The sequence below is a fragment of the Rana temporaria genome, chromosome 4 (assembly GCF_905171775.1).
Source record: "Rana temporaria chromosome 4, aRanTem1.1, whole genome shotgun sequence".
In the NCBI taxonomy this organism is placed as follows: domain Eukaryota; kingdom Metazoa; phylum Chordata; class Amphibia; order Anura; family Ranidae; genus Rana; species Rana temporaria.
The window spans coordinates 360,999,573-361,017,769 of NC_053492.1; the positions used below are offsets into that span (position 1 = coordinate 360,999,573).

Sequence of the window (18,197 nt, forward strand, 5' to 3'; positions counted from 1 at the left end):
TTTTTGCGATACGGCACGGCTTCGCTTTAACTGACAATTGTGCGGTCGTGCACCCAAACAAAATTTACATCCTTTTTTTCCCATAAATAGAGATTTCTTTTGATGGTATTTGATCACCTCTGCGGTTTAAATTTGTTGCGCTATAAATAAAAAAAAAGAGTGACAATTTTGAAAAAAAAAAGCAATATTTTTTACATTTTGCTATAATAAATATCCCCCACAAAAACATATATATAAAAAATGTATTTATTTCTCAGTTTAGGCCACTATGTATTCTTCTACATATTTTTGGTAAAAAAAAAATATCGCAATACGCGTATATTGATTGGTTTGTGAAAAAGTTATAGCGTCTACAAAATAGGAGATAGATTTATGTAATTTTTATTTATTTATTTTTTTTCATTAGTAATATCAGAGATGTGCGATTTTTATCATGACTGCGACATTATGGCGGACACATCGGACACTTTTGACACTATTTTGGGGTCATTTATACAGCGATCATCTAACATGCACCTGTATCTTTAAGAAGGTGTGGGCTCCCTTCAGTCCATCTGCCCTCCACCCACTCATCAGAATGCATGTGCTTTCACTGTGGAGTCACTCATCAGTCAGTGATAGGAAATACAGATACCAGGGTGCCTTGACGTGGCCTGTAGCTTACCCATGTATTTGAAATGTGTGCAGACTAAACCCCTGTTTTTAACGCATACTGTTAGACAGGTTGATTTGGTTGTCCCCGGGCTGGTCAGTAAGTAAGCTTGGAATTTTTCATAATAATGCATTTTTAGTATTAGTGTTATCACTCTGCTTCGATTTTGAGGACTTTTTAGGTGCGAATTCAGGCAAAATTTTAGCCCTGATTCGTCCTTGAAGCGGAGAACAGGGAGCCCTGCTGTGAGCCGCATCTGTCGGAGGTGTGAACCCAGGATAAAGCAATTTATGGTAATGAACAGTTGGCATTCTGTCGGAGGTGTGCACCCAGCATAAAACAACTTATGGTAATGGGCAATTGGCAGTATGATGCCCTTTTGCACCTTGAAAACCCAGTGTTTCAGTGCACCACAAGGCACAGATGGTAACTTGGTAACACATTTAAAATTATTTCAAAGCAGGGAGCATTGGCAAAACAAAACTCAACTTAACTATGTTAGATATGTTTTAGTTTTTGATGACAAATCAATGCTGCTTCCCCACAATGCTTAGTGTCATAATCAAATTGGTTTTCCATTTGCTTTTCAGCCTTGTAGATGGCAATTCGTACTTATGAAAACCACTTATAAATAGATAAATAGGGTAATTTGTTGGACATTATTTAATGGCATTATTCAATAACAGAATTTACTTTTAATTAGCAGCAAACTTAATTAAATTATTTGAGATAGTAAAGCTGTTCCTGATGTTTTAATTCTCCCCTCAAGACCCTATTAACATATCAACCATGAGGACAGGCGGCATGAACTTTGCTAAATTAACAAAGAAACCTGGAATGATCAAGTATCACTGAGGAAAATAGAGTGCGCAGTGTATACTTCACCTTGTAATATTATTTACTTGGACTTACATATTTACCGCTTTCCAGTGACATGGTATGGTATGACATTCCATTCTCATGCTTATCTATGTGGCCATGGCTTATTGCTCAGGAAATGTAATCTAGACCAGGGTTTATCAACCAGGATTCCATGGAACCTTAGGCCTTGTACACACGACCGAGAATCTCGTCAGGAAAAAACTGTCGTTTTCCCTGACGAGATTCTTGGCAAGAAACTCTTGCCGCCCGAGTGTACAGACTTTTGTTTCAAAAGAACCACGGTTCTCTTGAAAGAAAAGAATGCAGCAACATCATCGCGTACGACGAGCATGCGCTCGTCATATTCGATGCCGTCGCCGCCATCTTGCTTCACCCTACCTATGCCGTGGAAGCTACCGCGCATGCGTCAAAGTCATTTTGAGCATGCGTGGGTTTCCACAGCGACAGGTAAGTATACACACTCTCTTTTTTTCTCGTCGAGATTCTGGCCAGATTTCCTGACGAGAAACCAGAATGTCTCGTACACACGAATGGGAATCTCGGCAAGAAGCAGGTTTCTTGCTGGTTTTTGACAAGAAAACCAGTCGTGTGTATGAGGCTTCAGTGTTCCTTCAGATGTTGCTAAAGGGTTCCTAGAGCAATGGGCAATTGGGCAATGTCTGCCTCTCAGATAAGTTCCCACTAAGGCCCCGTACACACAACAGAGAAACTCGACGTGCCAAGCACGTCGAGTTCCTCGTCGAGTTTTGGGATGAAGCCGCCGAGGAGCTCGGCGGGACGCCTTCTCCCATAGAACAACGAGAAAATAGAGAACATGTTCTCTATTTTCTCGTCGAGCTCCTCGGCGGCTCCATCGAGCCAAAACTGTACAGACGACAGAGTTTCTCGGCAGAATCCGGGTTTTGACCGAGTTTCTCGGTGAATTCTGCCGAGAAACTCTGTCGTGTGTACGGGGCCTGACACCATTGAGCTTTTTAGCTATCTGTAAGGGGGCCATTCTTCCCAATTACTACAAGTGTAAGGATCATTCTTCTCAACTGATCCTCACTCTAATGTACCATGAGTTAGAGGTAGATATACCGTATTTTCCGGCGTATAAGACGACTTTCTGGATGCAAAAACATGCATCCAAAGTCGGGGGTTGTCTTATACGCCGGGTACGGTCTCAGTACTCACTTTTTTTTTTCCAGCGGTGACAGTCTCCCATGCTGCGAGTGCGAGCGTGAATGATTTCAAAGCCGCGCCTTCTCTTCGGAGTGTTCTGTGATAGGAGGAACACAAATCTTCCCAGCAGCGCCTCTGTTCTGTGTTCCTCCTATCACAGATGCCTTCTCATCCTCGGACGAGATGAGAAGACGTCTGTGATTGGCGGAAAACAGAACAGAGGCGCTGCTGGGAAAATTTGTGTTCCGCCTATCACAGAACACTCTGAAGAGAAGGCGCGGCTTTCAAATCATTGATGCTCGCGCTCGCAGTACGGAGACTGTCACCGCTGGAAAAAAAAGTGAGTTTTTGCGGTTATTGCACTGGGGGGCAACAAGTTCAGGCACATTGGGGGCAAGTGATGACACAGTGAGAGGCAAGTGAGGGGCAAGTGATGGTACAGTGAGGGGCAAGTGATGGCAATGTGGGGGCATGTAATGTAATGGCACAGTGAGGAATGTAATGTAATGGCACAGTCGGGGCATGTAATGTAATGGCACAGTGAGGAATGTAATGTAATGGCACAGTCTGGGCATGTAATGTAATGGCACAGTGAGGAATGTAATGTAATGGCACAGTGAGATTTGAAAAAGCCTGTTTCTGTCAGCGGTTCTGGCTACCCCTCAGCTTCCAGAAAGACTAGTAAGAAGGGGGTAGTCTTATACAGTGAGTATATCCCAAAATCAAATTTTTTCCTGGAAAATTAGGGGGTCGTCTTATACGCCCAGTCGTCTTATACGCCGGAAAATACGGTAGTAATTTTTTTATAAAAATGGGTAGACTCCCATGGACTGGCCATCATCCCTCATAAATCAAATTAGGTTTTACCTCAAAGATTGGGACTTTTTTTTTTTTTTTTTAAATCAAAAGATATTTATTGGTATAGACAATGTAAATCACACAGTACACAATACACTGTTATACATATTTCTGGATACCAGTATAAACATTTTAACATTTCCTCAGAAGGGAGAGAGACATTTCCCCACAAAAGAGATGCACGGAGAGTTCCACCCAGCAAAATAACCTGCCCCTCGTGCCAGATAAAAGTTGTAATTAAACATCCTGTATTGATTTTTTCACAGCAGCATATATAGAAGTACGAAACATATATGAACAATGCCCTTCTGGGGCGGAACTAAGCACGACCTGGGTGATACCAATACCAACTTGTCTGTCTCCCCCCATTTTTTTTTTTTTTTTTTTTTTTCCCCTTTTTTTTCCCTCTAAATTTTACCCAAGATCAATTAGCACTACCACCTAAAACATATACAGTGAGGCCTGACTGCAGAAGGTAAAGGCCGGAGAAGGGAGGATGTCGGGGGAGGGGGTAAACGAATGAGAGGGGGGGGGGGGGGCACAAACCCAGATCCTATTGGTCTCCAAACTACCATAGATTTTCATAGGTTCAATGCGGTAAGGGATTATCCCATCAACAATCTATCCATGATAAGTTGTGGGGGCCCTAGTCCCGGCACATTGAGCCAGGGTTGCCACATAGAGTAAAATTTTCGTGACGCATTTCTATGTTGGTAGGTAATTTTTTCCCTGATCAGCAATCTATTAACATCATCCGTCCATTGCTTGCTTGTCGGTACCCTAGGAGATATCCAGAGCCTCGCAATCGCCGTTCTAGCTATGTATAGCAGGCGGAGTATTGCAGTGTGGCCATTAGGCGAGAGCGATGGAATCTCCAGAGCCCCGAGCAAACATACAATCGGATCTTGCGGGATTGGCACTTGATATGCCTGGGAAATGGTGGTAACAACAAAGTTCCAATAACGGAACAATTTTGGACATTTCCACAGCATATGTAGCAAATCCCCTTCTTGTGCACTACATTTTGGACAAAGGGGAGAGTCCCGACACCCCCACCTATGCAAGCGTACTGGGGTCCTGTACACCCTATGAAGCATAAACAAGTGAGAAAGTCTGCGAGACGCCGATACAGAAACCAGTGGGGCTGAGGTAAGGCACAGCTCCCAAGTTTCTCCGTCTATTGGACCTAAATCCCTCTCCCAACCCCTCCTACACGGTAGGGGGAGGCAAAAGATTGGGACTTTAAAGGCAATCGTAAATCAAAAAAATATATATAAAAAATATATGTTTATTACAAAAATTACATGAAGGACATGTCCTTCATGTAATTTTTGTAATAAACATATATATTTTTTTATTTACCATTGCCTTTAAGATCCCAATCTTTGAGGTAAAACCTATTTTGATTAATGTATCTATTTTTGCAGGGGTTCACTGAAACTGTTAAGTTATTTCAAGGGTTCCTTTGTGTTGAAATGATTGGGAAAGGCTGATCTAGACTGTAAGACTGTATTTACATATTCATTTAAAGTTATAGCACCTTGTAAAAGTGCATATTACAGTAAAGCCTCGTACACACGACCAAGTTTCTTGGCAAAAACCAGCAAGAAACTTGCTGGGAGATATTTTTTTGCCGAGGAAAACGGTCGTGTGTACATTTTCGTCGAGGAAACTGTCGAGAAACTCGACGATCCAAAAAGAGAGCATGTTCTCTGTTTCCTTGACGGGAATGGAGAAAATTGGCTCGACGAGCAAAACGATGTGTTTCGCCCGTCGAGTTCCTCGGTCGTGTGTACGAGGCTTAATACATCTTCCACACGCATATGTTGACTGCATATGTGTAAACACCATTCTACGCAGTGATCAATGGTGCGGAAAAAAAGCCTGACAAAATTGACTGATTTAGAAAAGTGTAAAGGGTCTACACTCTATCCCGTTAGTCCTACATCAGTGCTTATTATTTTTGCTGGTGCCCCTACTGCTCACTCCTTTTAGACATTTACTTAGTTCCTTCATATTATCTGTCATTTACAGTAAATGACAGATGATTTTTAGTATATAACTGAAAATCTGAATCTGCAACCTTGTTCCCTATGAACAAGGTTGCAGATTCAGATTTTCAGTTTAGATCAATTCATCATGTTTCTCTTTTTAGTAACTTTTCTTTATTTAAAGTAGAAACAAGGTTCTATCCCTTTTCAAAAGATACCGGCCTGATATACTAAGCATACAGGCTGGTATCTCCAAAGCAAGAAAAGTGCATGCATTCAGGCCCTGGCAGCTTGTATGCTGTTCAGTAAGGCCCCGTACACACGGCCGAGGAACTCGACGTGCCAAACACATCGAGTTCCTCGGCGTGTTCAGTCCTGGAGCCGCCGAGGATCTCGGCGGGCCGAGTTCTCCCATAGAACAACGAGGAAATAGAGAACATGTTCTCTATTTCCTCGCCGAGGTCCTCGTCGGCTTCCTCGGCCGAAAGTGTACACACGGCCGGGTTTCTCTGCGGAATTCAGCTTCTGACCGAGTTTCTGGCTGAATTCTGCCGAGAAACTCGGTCGTGTGTACGGGGCCTCATAGCTTACTCCGTTCTTTGTAACCTTCAGGCCCCGTACACACGTCCGAGGAACTCGACGTGCCAAACACATCGAGTTCCTCGGCGAGTTCAGTGTGGAAGACGCCGAGGAGCTCGGCGGGCCGACTTTCCTCATTGAACAACGAGGAAAAAGAGAACATGTTCTCTTTTCGGCCCGACGAGTTGCTCGTCGGCTTCCTCGCTGAAAAGTGTACACACGACCGAGTTTCTCGCCAGAATCCAGCTCCGACCGAGTTTCTGGCTGAATTCTGCCGAGAAACTCGGTCGTGTGTACGGGGCCTCAGGCCTCGTACACACGACTGTTTTCCTTGACAAAATCCATCAAGAAAATTGGTGGCAGAGCTTTTTTGTGGAGGAAAGCGGTCGTGTGTATGTTTTTCGTCGAGAAAACTGTCGTGGATCTCGACGAGAAAAAAAAAGAACATGTTCTCTTTTTTCCCGTCGGGAGTCTTAATTTCCTCGTCGTGTTTCTCGTCGGGCTGGTTTACGACGAGAAACATATTCGTGTGTAAGGTTAGGAACCCGCGCATGCTCAGAATAAAGTATGAGACGGGAGCACACCTTCGGTAAAAGTAGCGTTCGTAATGGGGATAGCACATTCATCACGCTGTAACAGACTGAAAATTGCGAATCGTCTCTCACCAAACTTTTACTTAACACGCAGTAAAATGAGATTAGCAAAAGCAGCCCCAAGGGTGGCGTCAGTGGAATCGAACTTCCCCTTTATAGTGCCGTCGTACGTGTTGTACGTCACCGTGTTTGAGAACATCGAGATTTTGTCTTGACAGTGTGTATGCAAAGAAAGCTTGACAAGATTCTCGACAAGCCTGACAAGAATCTCGTCGAGGAAAACGATGTTTCTTCTACGACGAGATTCTCTGTCATGTGTACGAGGCCTTACTCCTAAAATTTGTGTCTTCTGTGTGTCCCCCCTACTCACCTACACTCGATGGGAGATAGAGCTTTCTCATGCTATACCCCAAAACTCTGGAATTCACTTCCAAAGAAACTCATTTAAATCAAATCTTAAAAAAAAAATTGTTAGACAAGCTTTTACATAATTACCCTTTTCTCCTTTGTTTTATCCTGTGCATTTCTCATGTTTTCATTGTAAAGCGCTTTGAAAAGTTACCATTAAAGACGCTATATGAAATAAAGTTTATTATTTTTATTATTACTAATAGCCAGCTTTTTTAAAAAGGGCTCAAGAAGAACATCTCCCTTTTCAAAGCAGCAGTTTGGTGTTGATGGTTACTGGACTTTTTCACAACTAAGCTGGTATGGGCAATGGTGGGTTTATGTACCAGGAGTAACAAGTAAAGGAAGCAGTGACCACTTGGGTTCTAATGTTTTAATAACCAGGGTGAGCAGATACTGAAGCAGACATGATTGTGCCCTGCTTCAAGCAAGCCTAACGCATACTGCTAATTCAGAATGTATCCCATAGCTCCCAACGCATTTTATTCAAAACTGTCAACATACTGTATATTGCCAGCACACCATGGATCTTCAAAATAGCATCCAAAAATATATTAAAACAATCACATCACGGCACTAAATTGTAACGTTTCAAGGCCACGCAGGACCCCTTCAAAGACTCCCTCAAGAGCTGATTCTGGCCAGATCAGTAGGCTATTTAAAAAAAGGTCTGGATTATTTCCAAGATACACATAATATAACTGGATACTAATATTTATAGGTAAAGTTGATGAAGGGAATATTCGATTGCCTCTTGGGGGAGCGGGAAGGATTTTTTCCCCCTGCTGGAGCAAATTAGATCATGCTTAATTGGAGTTTTTTGCCTTTCTCTGGAACAACTGTGGGTATAGGATTGTGTATATAGGATTGTATAAAAAAATGTCCCCTTCTATTGGTTGAACTGGATGGACTTGTTGCTTTTTCTCCACCAGACTGACTATGTAACCATGAAACTTTGTAACTATGTAGCCTTCCAGAATGGTAGCTATACATCATTTTTTTTTACAATCTGGTTTAGGTAATCACTATACACTAATCATGTTCAATAATAAATAGCCTTGATTAGAAGTTTACTTGAATGCAGAAACAGTTTATTTCAAAAGATGAACAATTTCCTGACACCCTACATGTTAGCCTTACCACAATACAGTATGTTAACTTTTTACAAGGAAATACAAGAAAATAAAGACCAAAATCACTATATTGGGACAGGTTAGAAAGTCTGACAATGTTTATATTGTTGTTTCTGTCTTCCAGTCCAAGTGACAGCCAACAATCCCCATTATATATGGTGTCATACGAACAGAACGTGAAGGAAAAACTCCCTAATCGTATCACAGACAGAAATAAAGACCTTTAAGAGATGGAAATTGGTGGCATTGGATCCAGATGTATCTTGATCTAACAGTCAAGATATAAACTATATTAAAGTGCATAAGGGCTCTGGTTGGCAGAACATGGGCACAAGAGTCCTCTGTGAAATCTGAGAGGCACAGAACAAAAAACAGGAGTGCCAGGTCAAATACTCATTGTAAAATATCATAAGTAAGAGGGGTGGGGTCTCGATTATCTATTCGTCACTTGCCCATTTTGATGTGAAACTTACATTTTGCAGGAGGACTGGAACTTGAATACCTGGCACTCAGCCTTCTTTCGATCCTATAAAGGTATTCTTAATACTTCCCTCTCGGAAGCTTGCCTTAAAATTTTTACTAGGTGGTATTTGACCCCGTCGAGACTCTCAAGGATTTTTCCTTCAGTGTCTCCTCTTTGTTTTCGGGGTTGTCAAATGGAAGGCACGATGTTACATGTCTGGTGGGACTGCCCTAGGATTAGAGATTTCTGGAATAAGATTTTTCATATGATCTTTAAGGTTACGGGGGTCAGGGTTCCGAAGTCTCCTTCTATAGCTCTCCTAAATTTCCGAATCCCTAAGATTTCAAAATATGTCCAGAAACTTATATTTTACATTCTTTTGGGAGTCAAGCTTACTATAGCGAAATCCTGGAAGCTTCCTAGGGTTTCTCTTCGAGCTGCCAAACACAAAATTTCTTGGATTATGTCACAAGAAAAATTGGTGAGCTTCTTATTAGATACTTTCCAACAGTTTGAGGAGACTTGGGATCCCTGGGCCACATTTGTAGGCAGCAGTTAACCTCGGGAGAAGATGTAATTTCTTGAACCACTATGGGCGTTCCGACGGAGGATCTCTTTTCTCTTGTCTCTTTTTCTTTATCTTCTTTTTCTGGTCTGTTCTTCTTCTTTTTCTCTTGTTTTGTTGAGGGGTTCTACGAATCCAGGGCAGTCGTTGTTCTAGTCGACACATGTTAGCTTGGTCCTCTGGTCGCTCACACAGTCAGATCCCTTTAGGGGTGTGAGTGATATAGACGCCTGATTGTGTGATTCCTTTTATGGTGATTCTTCTTTTTATGTATGTTTTGTCTTGTATGAAAATGCAATTCACCATGATAGTTGTTCTGATTTTGTCTGTATGATTTATGCTCTGATTGTACTGGATTTGAGATTTGCAATCCTGTCTCTCTCTTGTCTTTGCTGATTGTTTGTATCTTTTCAAAATAAAAATCTTTTGAAAGTAAAATATCATAAGAACAAGCCAAAGTGTTTTTGTGGTTTAATGGCACTTCTTTATCAGGGCCTAAATTGCTGGCAAGATGGGCTGATAAGAATCTAAGGCTTGGATGAGTTAAAGTAGAAATAAAGGCTTATTTAAATATTTATAGAGTACGGTAAGCTATACATTAGCCAATTTTCTCTCCTTCAACCAAGAGGTTGAAGGAAAGAAAATTGCTTGGATCCCCAATTGGGATGATGGGGGAATCCCTCCTGCAGCACTATTGTGTTTTGCCAGTGGGGAACGCGGGGAGCCTCCCCCATAGATAGAATACAACAATCATCACTGGCTATCGCCACTGGCAGCAATTGGGTGGAAAAAAAACAACAGGCTGGATTGAGTTCAGTACAACCAGCCTGCTCATAGACAGATTGTAATTTGGCTGCGTTCTGCTCAAGCATCCATCTATGGCCGGCCTAAGGGAGGCATATAACCCCTGTTGTTTTTTTTTTACATCTGTAGCCCATTGGGTAGATTTCCCTTCACTTCTCAAAGTAAGGGAATCCCTAGTTGTCAACATGGTCATAAGAACTAGTGTCCCCATTAGAAGATTTCTCCTCTATTTCTGTTCTGGTGACAACCCAAAATTTGGGATTTTCTTTCACTTTTGGCAATAACAATAAAAAGGACAAATAGAGAGTGAATCTCCCTAACGGGAACACAGGCACCAATAAAAACCGGACAGTTGTTCTAATCCCTCGTCACGTTAACTAAAACTAAAACAAGAATTTTAGCTTTAGTTATACTTTAACATTATAAACATAAAAATCTGACTGGCAGACTTACTTTAATGTACAGTGGAACCTTGGATTACGAGCATAATCCGTTCCAGGAGAATGCTTGTAATCCAAAGCAATCGCATATCAAAGCAAGTTTCCCCATAGAAGTCAAAGGAAACAAAGATAATTTGTTCCGCACTGAGTTCTATAGCATGCAATACCGCATAAGACCAGAGGTGGGGGGCGCCGGAGTATCACCAGCGCCCCCGCAGCTCTGGCCAAATGCGGCACTGCATACCCCATTAGCTTGACTTCTGCTCATTTTGCGAGACAAAGCTCGTCCTAATATGAGGTGGCTGTATTTATTTCCCTTTTTCTGTCTCTCCCCTTTTATTTTCACCTGGTAATTTTCACACAAGTGGACTGATCGGGTTTGCCTGTCAGTTTTTCAGGTGGACCGATCGGACCCTCCATTATGGTCTATAAAGGGGTTAATGTAAATGGACATGTGTTTGTTTACACCCACAAGCATCCAATCCGATAAAAATATATTGTTCACCATCTGTCTAGCGGATCGGATTGGATGGCATTTGGGTGTAAATGGACAGGCGGTCCATTTACATCCGACTGCCCATAGAGGAGAGTAGGCTGTATCTATGTCTGCAGAGCGGAGACGGACCAGCCATCCGCCTGCTTGGCGGGGATCAGCAGACAGATTTCCTGCTGAGTGGGCGGATTCCTAGCAGAGTCCGCCCCTTGTGGAAGGGGCCTAATTCACTTCCACATGGAGCCATAGTTGCCAACCAAGCTGGACTTCAAAAATGTTGCAAAAGAAAGATACAATTATTTTTTGCTGTCTTTCCAGCTCACGGGAAGTGATAAGAACATTGCATTTCTACCGAGTACTTCATTTCCTGTCCCAAAGACACTGCATTTCTACTTTACACAAATATATCATATTAATAATACTTAGAGCAGTTTAAAACTAAGATAAATATGACTTTTAAAAATAGAGTACTGAGGATGCTAATGTAGTATCAATGTACATAGAGGTTCACCTTAGCCAAATGTGAATTGATCCATTTTGTGAAGGTTCTCTTTTGTACTGCTTCTTGTTCATCTGTGGAAGAAAAATAATACTGAGTTAGTACAGCAACTGACATGGTGTCAATAAAGCACAGATTCAGCCTTAGAACAAACAATGTTTCTGAAAATGTGCATAAGCCAATACTTTATAAATGATTACACATAAAACATAGAATAGTGCTCCGTAAGGAAAAAAACTGAATTACTCTCCTGTATTATAAGCAGAGCTTTTTTTCTCAGAAAATAGGTGCATGAACTCAACCACGACCCGTTCAGATTTCACAAACAGTAGAAGGGTCTTAAAGGGGCATTAAATACCAGAATTGCATTACATACAGAGTGCAGAGTTCAGGGGGTTACAAAGCTGTCACTTGTAAACACAAAAACCAGACTTCTGTGTTTACAAGTGATTGTGGTGAGCAGGCACCAAAGGGTCTGAGCCAGAGGTGGTGGAACTGAGTTCCCCCTGAAAAAAGCCCTGATTATAAGTGTATTGTGTCATCTGGAATCACTGTTTTTATGTGATCATGTTTATTTCGGGTTCATAGTATATAAATGGTATACACAGAGCAGAATGGTAACTTTTTTTCTGGCTATGGCTGCTTTTGATAGAGAATTTGTCAAATTTGTTCTTTAAATCAGGGGTCTCCAAACTTTCTAAACAAAGAACCAGTATACTGTCCTTCAGACTGAGGCCAGTGGGAATAGAAAATGTCCTGGTGTAAGTGGGAGTAAGCAATGCCTCATCATTGGTATCAGTGATAAAAATTGTGCCCCATCGTTGGTGTCATTAGGAGGAATTGAAACCCTTCATTGGTGTCAGTGGGAGGACATACCGTATTTTTCGGCGTATAAGACGCACTTTTTTCCCCCAGAGATATGGGGGAAAAAGTCCCTGCGTCTTATAATCCGAATATACGGTATGACACTGCCCCACGCCGCCGCTGGCTCCGCCCCCTGTCACCGCTCGCATCTCCTCCCGCCGGAACCTCTGGAAGAGAGGCAGGAGAGCGGGGGACAGACTTTCCAAACCCCCCTGTTCGCCGGGCGATCTTCCGGCTGGCTGGCTCGGGCTGCTCTGTCTTCTGCTAGGTGGTATGACACTGCCCCACACCGCCGCTGGCTCCGCCCCCTGCCACCGATCGCATCTCCTCCACCGCAACCTCTGGAAGAGAGGCAAGAGAGCAGGGGATAAACCTTCCAAACCCCCCTGTTCGCCGGGCGATCTTCCGGCTGGCTGGCTCGGGCTGCTCTGTCATCTGCTAGGTGGAAGAGCAAGGTAAGGTAAGGCTGCATTTGTGGCATCTCTCACTCTGCATGTACTATGGGCAATGGTCACTCTGCATTCACTATGGGCAATGGTCACTCTGCATTCACTATGGGCAATGGTCACTCTGCATTCACTATGGGCAATGGTCACTCTGCATTCACTATGGGCAATGGTCACTCTGCATGTACTATGGGCAATGGTCACTCTGCATGGGCAATGGTCACTCTGCATGTACTATGGGCAATGGTCACTCTGCATGGGCAATGGTCACTCTGCATTTACTATGGGCAATGGTCACTCTGCATGTACTATGGGCAATGGTCACTCTGCATGTACTATGGGCAATGGTCACTCTGCATTCACTATGGGCAATGGTCACTCTGCATTCACTATGGGCAATGGTCACTCTGCATTCACTATGGGCAATGGTCACTCTGCATTCACTATGGGCAATGGTCACTCTGCATGTACTATGGGCAATGGTCACTCTGCATGGGCAATGGTCACTCTGCATGTACTATGGGCAATGGTCACTCTGCATGGGCAATGGTCACTCTGCATTTACTATGGGCAATGGTCACTCTGCATGTACTATGGGCAATGGTCAGACTGCATTCCATGGGCACTGGAAAAAATTTTACTACAGTATTTGGTTCAGAATCTTTTTTTTCTACATTTTACTCCTTTAAAATTGGGTGCGTCTTATATTCCGGAGCGTCTTATACGGCGAAAAATACGGTATGCCCAACTGTTGGTGTCAGTGGGTGGAACAGAGCTTCATCATTGGTGTTAATGGGAAGCATTGGGCCCCATTGTTGGTGTCATTGGAAGGACATATGCCAAATTTTTGGTGTCAATAGGAAAAAAATTGTGCCCAGTTGTTGGTATCAGTGGGAGGAATAGTGCCCCAAGGGCCAGATAAAAGCAAGCATAGGGCAACGCCCAGCCCCCCGGACACAGTTTAGTGATCACTGCTTTGAAATTTTTTTAACAGGAAATGCACACGGTTGTATTGGGCCATATAGCATAACATGTGGCCGTATTTTGGAGCATGGGAGCCACAGATGTTGCGTACAGCCATCCATGCACGTTAAATCACAGAATACGACTGTAGGCAGGTACAGTATTTGGTAAAGCATGCATGCTGATGTCCACCCCTGAGCACGCTCAGATCCAGGGGCATATACCTGTGCTGTGTCCTTATATCTCAGTGTGAAGTGCTTCTACTAATGCTGCCCAGCTCTGCCATATTGTTGTGTATGGATGACTCACCTGCAGACACTGTGTTTACATGTAAATAACCGCCATTCATATGTGAATACATGCGGCATTCATATGTAAATAGCTGAGGCTGGTGGCATTCAAATGTAAATAAAGGCGGCATTCATATATATATTTATATTGCCCTTCTGCAGTGAAGAGATGATGTGGGTAACCTCTAGCAACCAATCAGTGAGCTGTATAACTGTACAGTAATCTGGTATCTGGTATCGTACGAGGAACATTTTTGTGCTTGTCCGATCAAATAATATTGGATAACCTGTCGTGATCGGCTCTCGAAAGTAGTGTACACACGATCCGAAAATCGTACGATTCTTCCTCGGACGACAGTTTTTGTCCGATATTCGGATCGTGTGTACGGGCCATAAGTCTAGTCACCATAGTGCTAAAGCCTTCCATTGCTAATCAACTGTCAAGTAATAGTGCCGCAGTAGCAAGTAGAGAGTCTGGCATTTGAATGGCATGAGCGAAACTTTAAAGGGGTTGTAAAGGTTCATGTTTTTTCACCTTAACGCATCCTATGCATTAAGGTGAAAACACATCTGACAGTTACAGTCCTCCCAGCCCCCCGTTTTACTTACCTGAGCCCGTTCACCTGCTGCGCTCCCCCCAACATCCTCTTCTCCGCTCTTGGCCGATTGGCTAGAGTGGATGGATTGATAGCAGCGCAGCCATTGGCTTGCGCTGCTGTCAATCACATCCAATGACACTGCGCACCGGGGGGGGCTCTCACAGGAGCGCGCCCGCAAGAACTAACCCCCATGAGAGAGCTCCCATGAAGGGGGTTAGTTCTTGTGGGGAGGAGCAGAGACAGCCGCCGCGGTACCAAAGAAGACCAGGTTTGGGGCCAATCTGTGCAAGGTAGGTAAGTATAACATGTTTGTTATTTTAAAAAAAAATATCCTTTACAACCCCTTTAATGCCAGGAAGGGCATAACAAAACCCGGACAGGAGTCACGGGCCCTTTTATAGCCTGGGCCTAGAATAAAGAGGCTCAGCAAGGACACTGAACTGACGATGATCGTAGGTATCTAAGGGCATCACAAAGTGCTTTTTTTAACAGTAAAAAGTGCTTTGCTCTTTAGTAGAGTTGTTACCTTAGATACTTTCCAATCCATGACAGGTTCACTTTAAATGGACACAGCCCTAAAGATTCTAATCTCAGCTATTGCTGGTAACCTCTGATTTTTAAAACTGGTCATACATAGCAAAACATCTATAACGGATATGTTTGTATACTACAAATGAATCTCTCATCAGAGCAAGCTGTCAGAGATATGTCTTTCCTTCCCTCCACAGGAAATAGATGCAGACATCCTTGTTGGTAAAATAAACCTGGCTTCACAGATCTCCCCACAACTGCACTCCCACATAGACGTTGTCTACAGCACTGGAGTATTTTCCTTATGAAATATTAATAAGTCTTCCATGAAGAGAAATGAGTTGGTAAATAATTAATTTGTTCCCCCATGAATTTCCTTTATAAGAAGAGATAGAAAGGAGAGATATACAATGTAATACTGAACAGCCTTCTGCAAACATGATGTTGACCATAAGGCCTCGTACACATGACCGTTTTCCTCGACAAAATCCATCAAGAAACTTGGTGGCAGAGCCGTGGATCTCAACGAGAAAAAATGAGAACAAGTTCTCTTTTTTCTCGTCAGGAGTCTCAATTTCCTCGTTGTGTTTCTTGTCAGACTGGTTTATGACAAGAAACATGTTCGTGTGTATGCTTAGAAACCCACGCATGCTCAGAATAAAGTATGCGACGGGTGCGCACCTTCAGTAAAAGTAGCGTTCGTAATGGAGATAGCACATTTGTCACGCTGTAACAGACTGAAAAGCGCAAATCGTCTCTTACCAAACTTTTACTTAACCTCCTTAGCTAGAATCGGTATCCCCAAGTCACGCTCGGGGTAGATGTGCAGAGCGTGCAGCGGCACGGCTTACCTTCTCCTGGTAAGTTACTTACCTTGTCCCTGGATCCAGCGATGCATCCCGCTGTGTGAGCGAGCGGGTCTTCGCTCGATTCACACAGTGCCCGTGTGCCGCGGATCTCCGTTCCCTGCGACATTACGATGCACGGGGGTGGAGAACGGCGCCAAATTCAAAAAAGTAAACAAACACAATACATACAGTATACTGTAATCTTATAGATTACAGTACTGTATGTAAAAAAATACACACCCCCCTTGTCCCTAGTGGTCTGCCCAGTGCCCTACATGTACTTTTATATAATAAAAACTGTTCTTTCTGCCTGCAAACTGTAGATTGTCCATAGCAACCAAAAGTGTTCCTTTATGTCAAAAATGGTTTTAGAGCAGCTAGAAAACAGCGATAATAAATTATAATCACTTGCAGAATTGAGCGATAGAGATTTGTGGGGAAATTCGTCATAAAAAAGATAGAGTAATGACAGCGACAATTCTGCAACTGAGCAAATTTTTTGTGATTTTGAGTTGATTACATTATTGAATAATTTTTATTATAATTATATTATTATTTGTTATAATTATTTATTATATTATAATTTATAAAACAATCATACCCGGGATGCCTACCAGACTCTTGCTTGGTCAGATTTAAGTGAGTTATTCCTAAGAATTGCAGGCCTACAGTATAGAAGGCCAAATTTCCTTGCAAAATAATTGTACCGCTTTTGGTACGTAATTCCAGACAGAATCATACCGCCAGGGAGGTTAACACGCAGTAACATGAGATTAGCAAAAGCAGCCCCAAGGGTTGTGCCAGTGGAATCGAACTTCCCCTTTACAGTGCCGTCGTATGTGTTGTACGTTACCACGTTTGAGAACAACGAGATTTTGTCTTGACAGTGTGTACGCAAAGAAAGCTTGACAAGATTCTCGACAAGCCTGAAAGGAACTTGTTGAGGAAAACGATGTTTCGTGTGTACGAGGCCTAACACTTCATAGTGACAGGTTCTGAAAAAGAACCCTAAACATGGGGATTTCAGTTTATGCTATATTTTTTTCAAAGCACATAAAGGATAATCGTATAGTTTATGTGTTGGTAATAAATTAAAGGGGTTGTAAAGGATTTTTTTCCCCCTAAATAGCTTCCTTTACCTTAGTGCCGTCCTCCTTCACTTATCTCATCCTTCCATTTTGCTTTTAAATGTCCTTATTTCTTCTGAGAAATCCTCACTTCTTGTTCGTCTGTCTGTAACTCCACACAGTAATGCGACACTTTCTCCCTGGTGTGGAGAAAGCCTCCTCTTGAGGGGGGAGGGGGCGAGCAGGAGTGTCAGAACACTCTCTACTTTGCAGATAGAGAAAGGAGCTGTGTGTTAGTGGGCGTCCTGACACACCTGCTCGCCCCCTCCCCCCTCAAGAGGCTCTCTCCACACCAGGGAGAAAGCCTTGCATTATGGTGTGTAGTTACAGACAGAAGAACAGGGAATGAGGATTTCTCAGAAGAAATTAGGACATTTAAAAGCAAAATCGAAGGACGAGGTAAGTGAAGGAGGACTGTACTAAGGTAAAGGAAGCTATTTAGGGAAAACATTTTTTTTCCTTTACAACCCCTTTAAATTGTAATCAGGTAGGGAATTACACATCTGGTACCAGTTGGTTATGTAATCTACAGCCTTGAAGCCAGTAACTGTAACCCCAGAGCAAGAAATGCTCTCAAACTAAAAAACTTAGAATCAGCCATAATGATTTACTGCTGGTTTGTGAGAGATATTATAATGAACAGTAAGAGAAACCTATAGCTAAATACATAGTATGAGGCAGAGGGCAGGCATGACTATGTAGCAGGGAACCGAGTACAGGGTTAAAATTAGGGGAGTGTCAACTGCAGGTTAGAGGGGTGACCGGAGTTAATATTTTCCCAGGGTAGGAGGGGCTTGGGGGAAGGTCCGTAATTCAGTTGCGGGGCAGCACTGGAAGAGGAAGCTCCCTCCTTATTATGTTGTGATTGTATATAATTTGTTGTGTTTGGGTGCAGGTTAGCGGTTGGGGATCTTTGGAGGCAGTAGATATTTTGACCAATTTGGCATAAGTGGGGAACCATCAAGGTATGGGATCCTCGGTTGATGCCAGCTAACCGTGGTTTAG

The 18,197-nt window shown here is 42.9% G+C and overlaps 1 protein-coding gene across 1 annotated transcript in view; it reads right to left on the bottom strand.

The window, feature by feature from the left end:
• SYNE1 (spectrin repeat containing nuclear envelope protein 1) overlaps window positions 1-18,197 on the bottom strand; it is a 595,717-nt gene that overhangs the window by 567,067 nt on the left and 10,453 nt on the right. Inside the window, exon 2 of the mRNA XM_040350885.1 lies at window positions 11,537-11,598. Within this exon, the coding sequence (XP_040206819.1) occupies window positions 11,537-11,598 (62 nt within the window). The remainder of the gene's footprint in view (window positions 1-11,536; window positions 11,599-18,197) is intronic.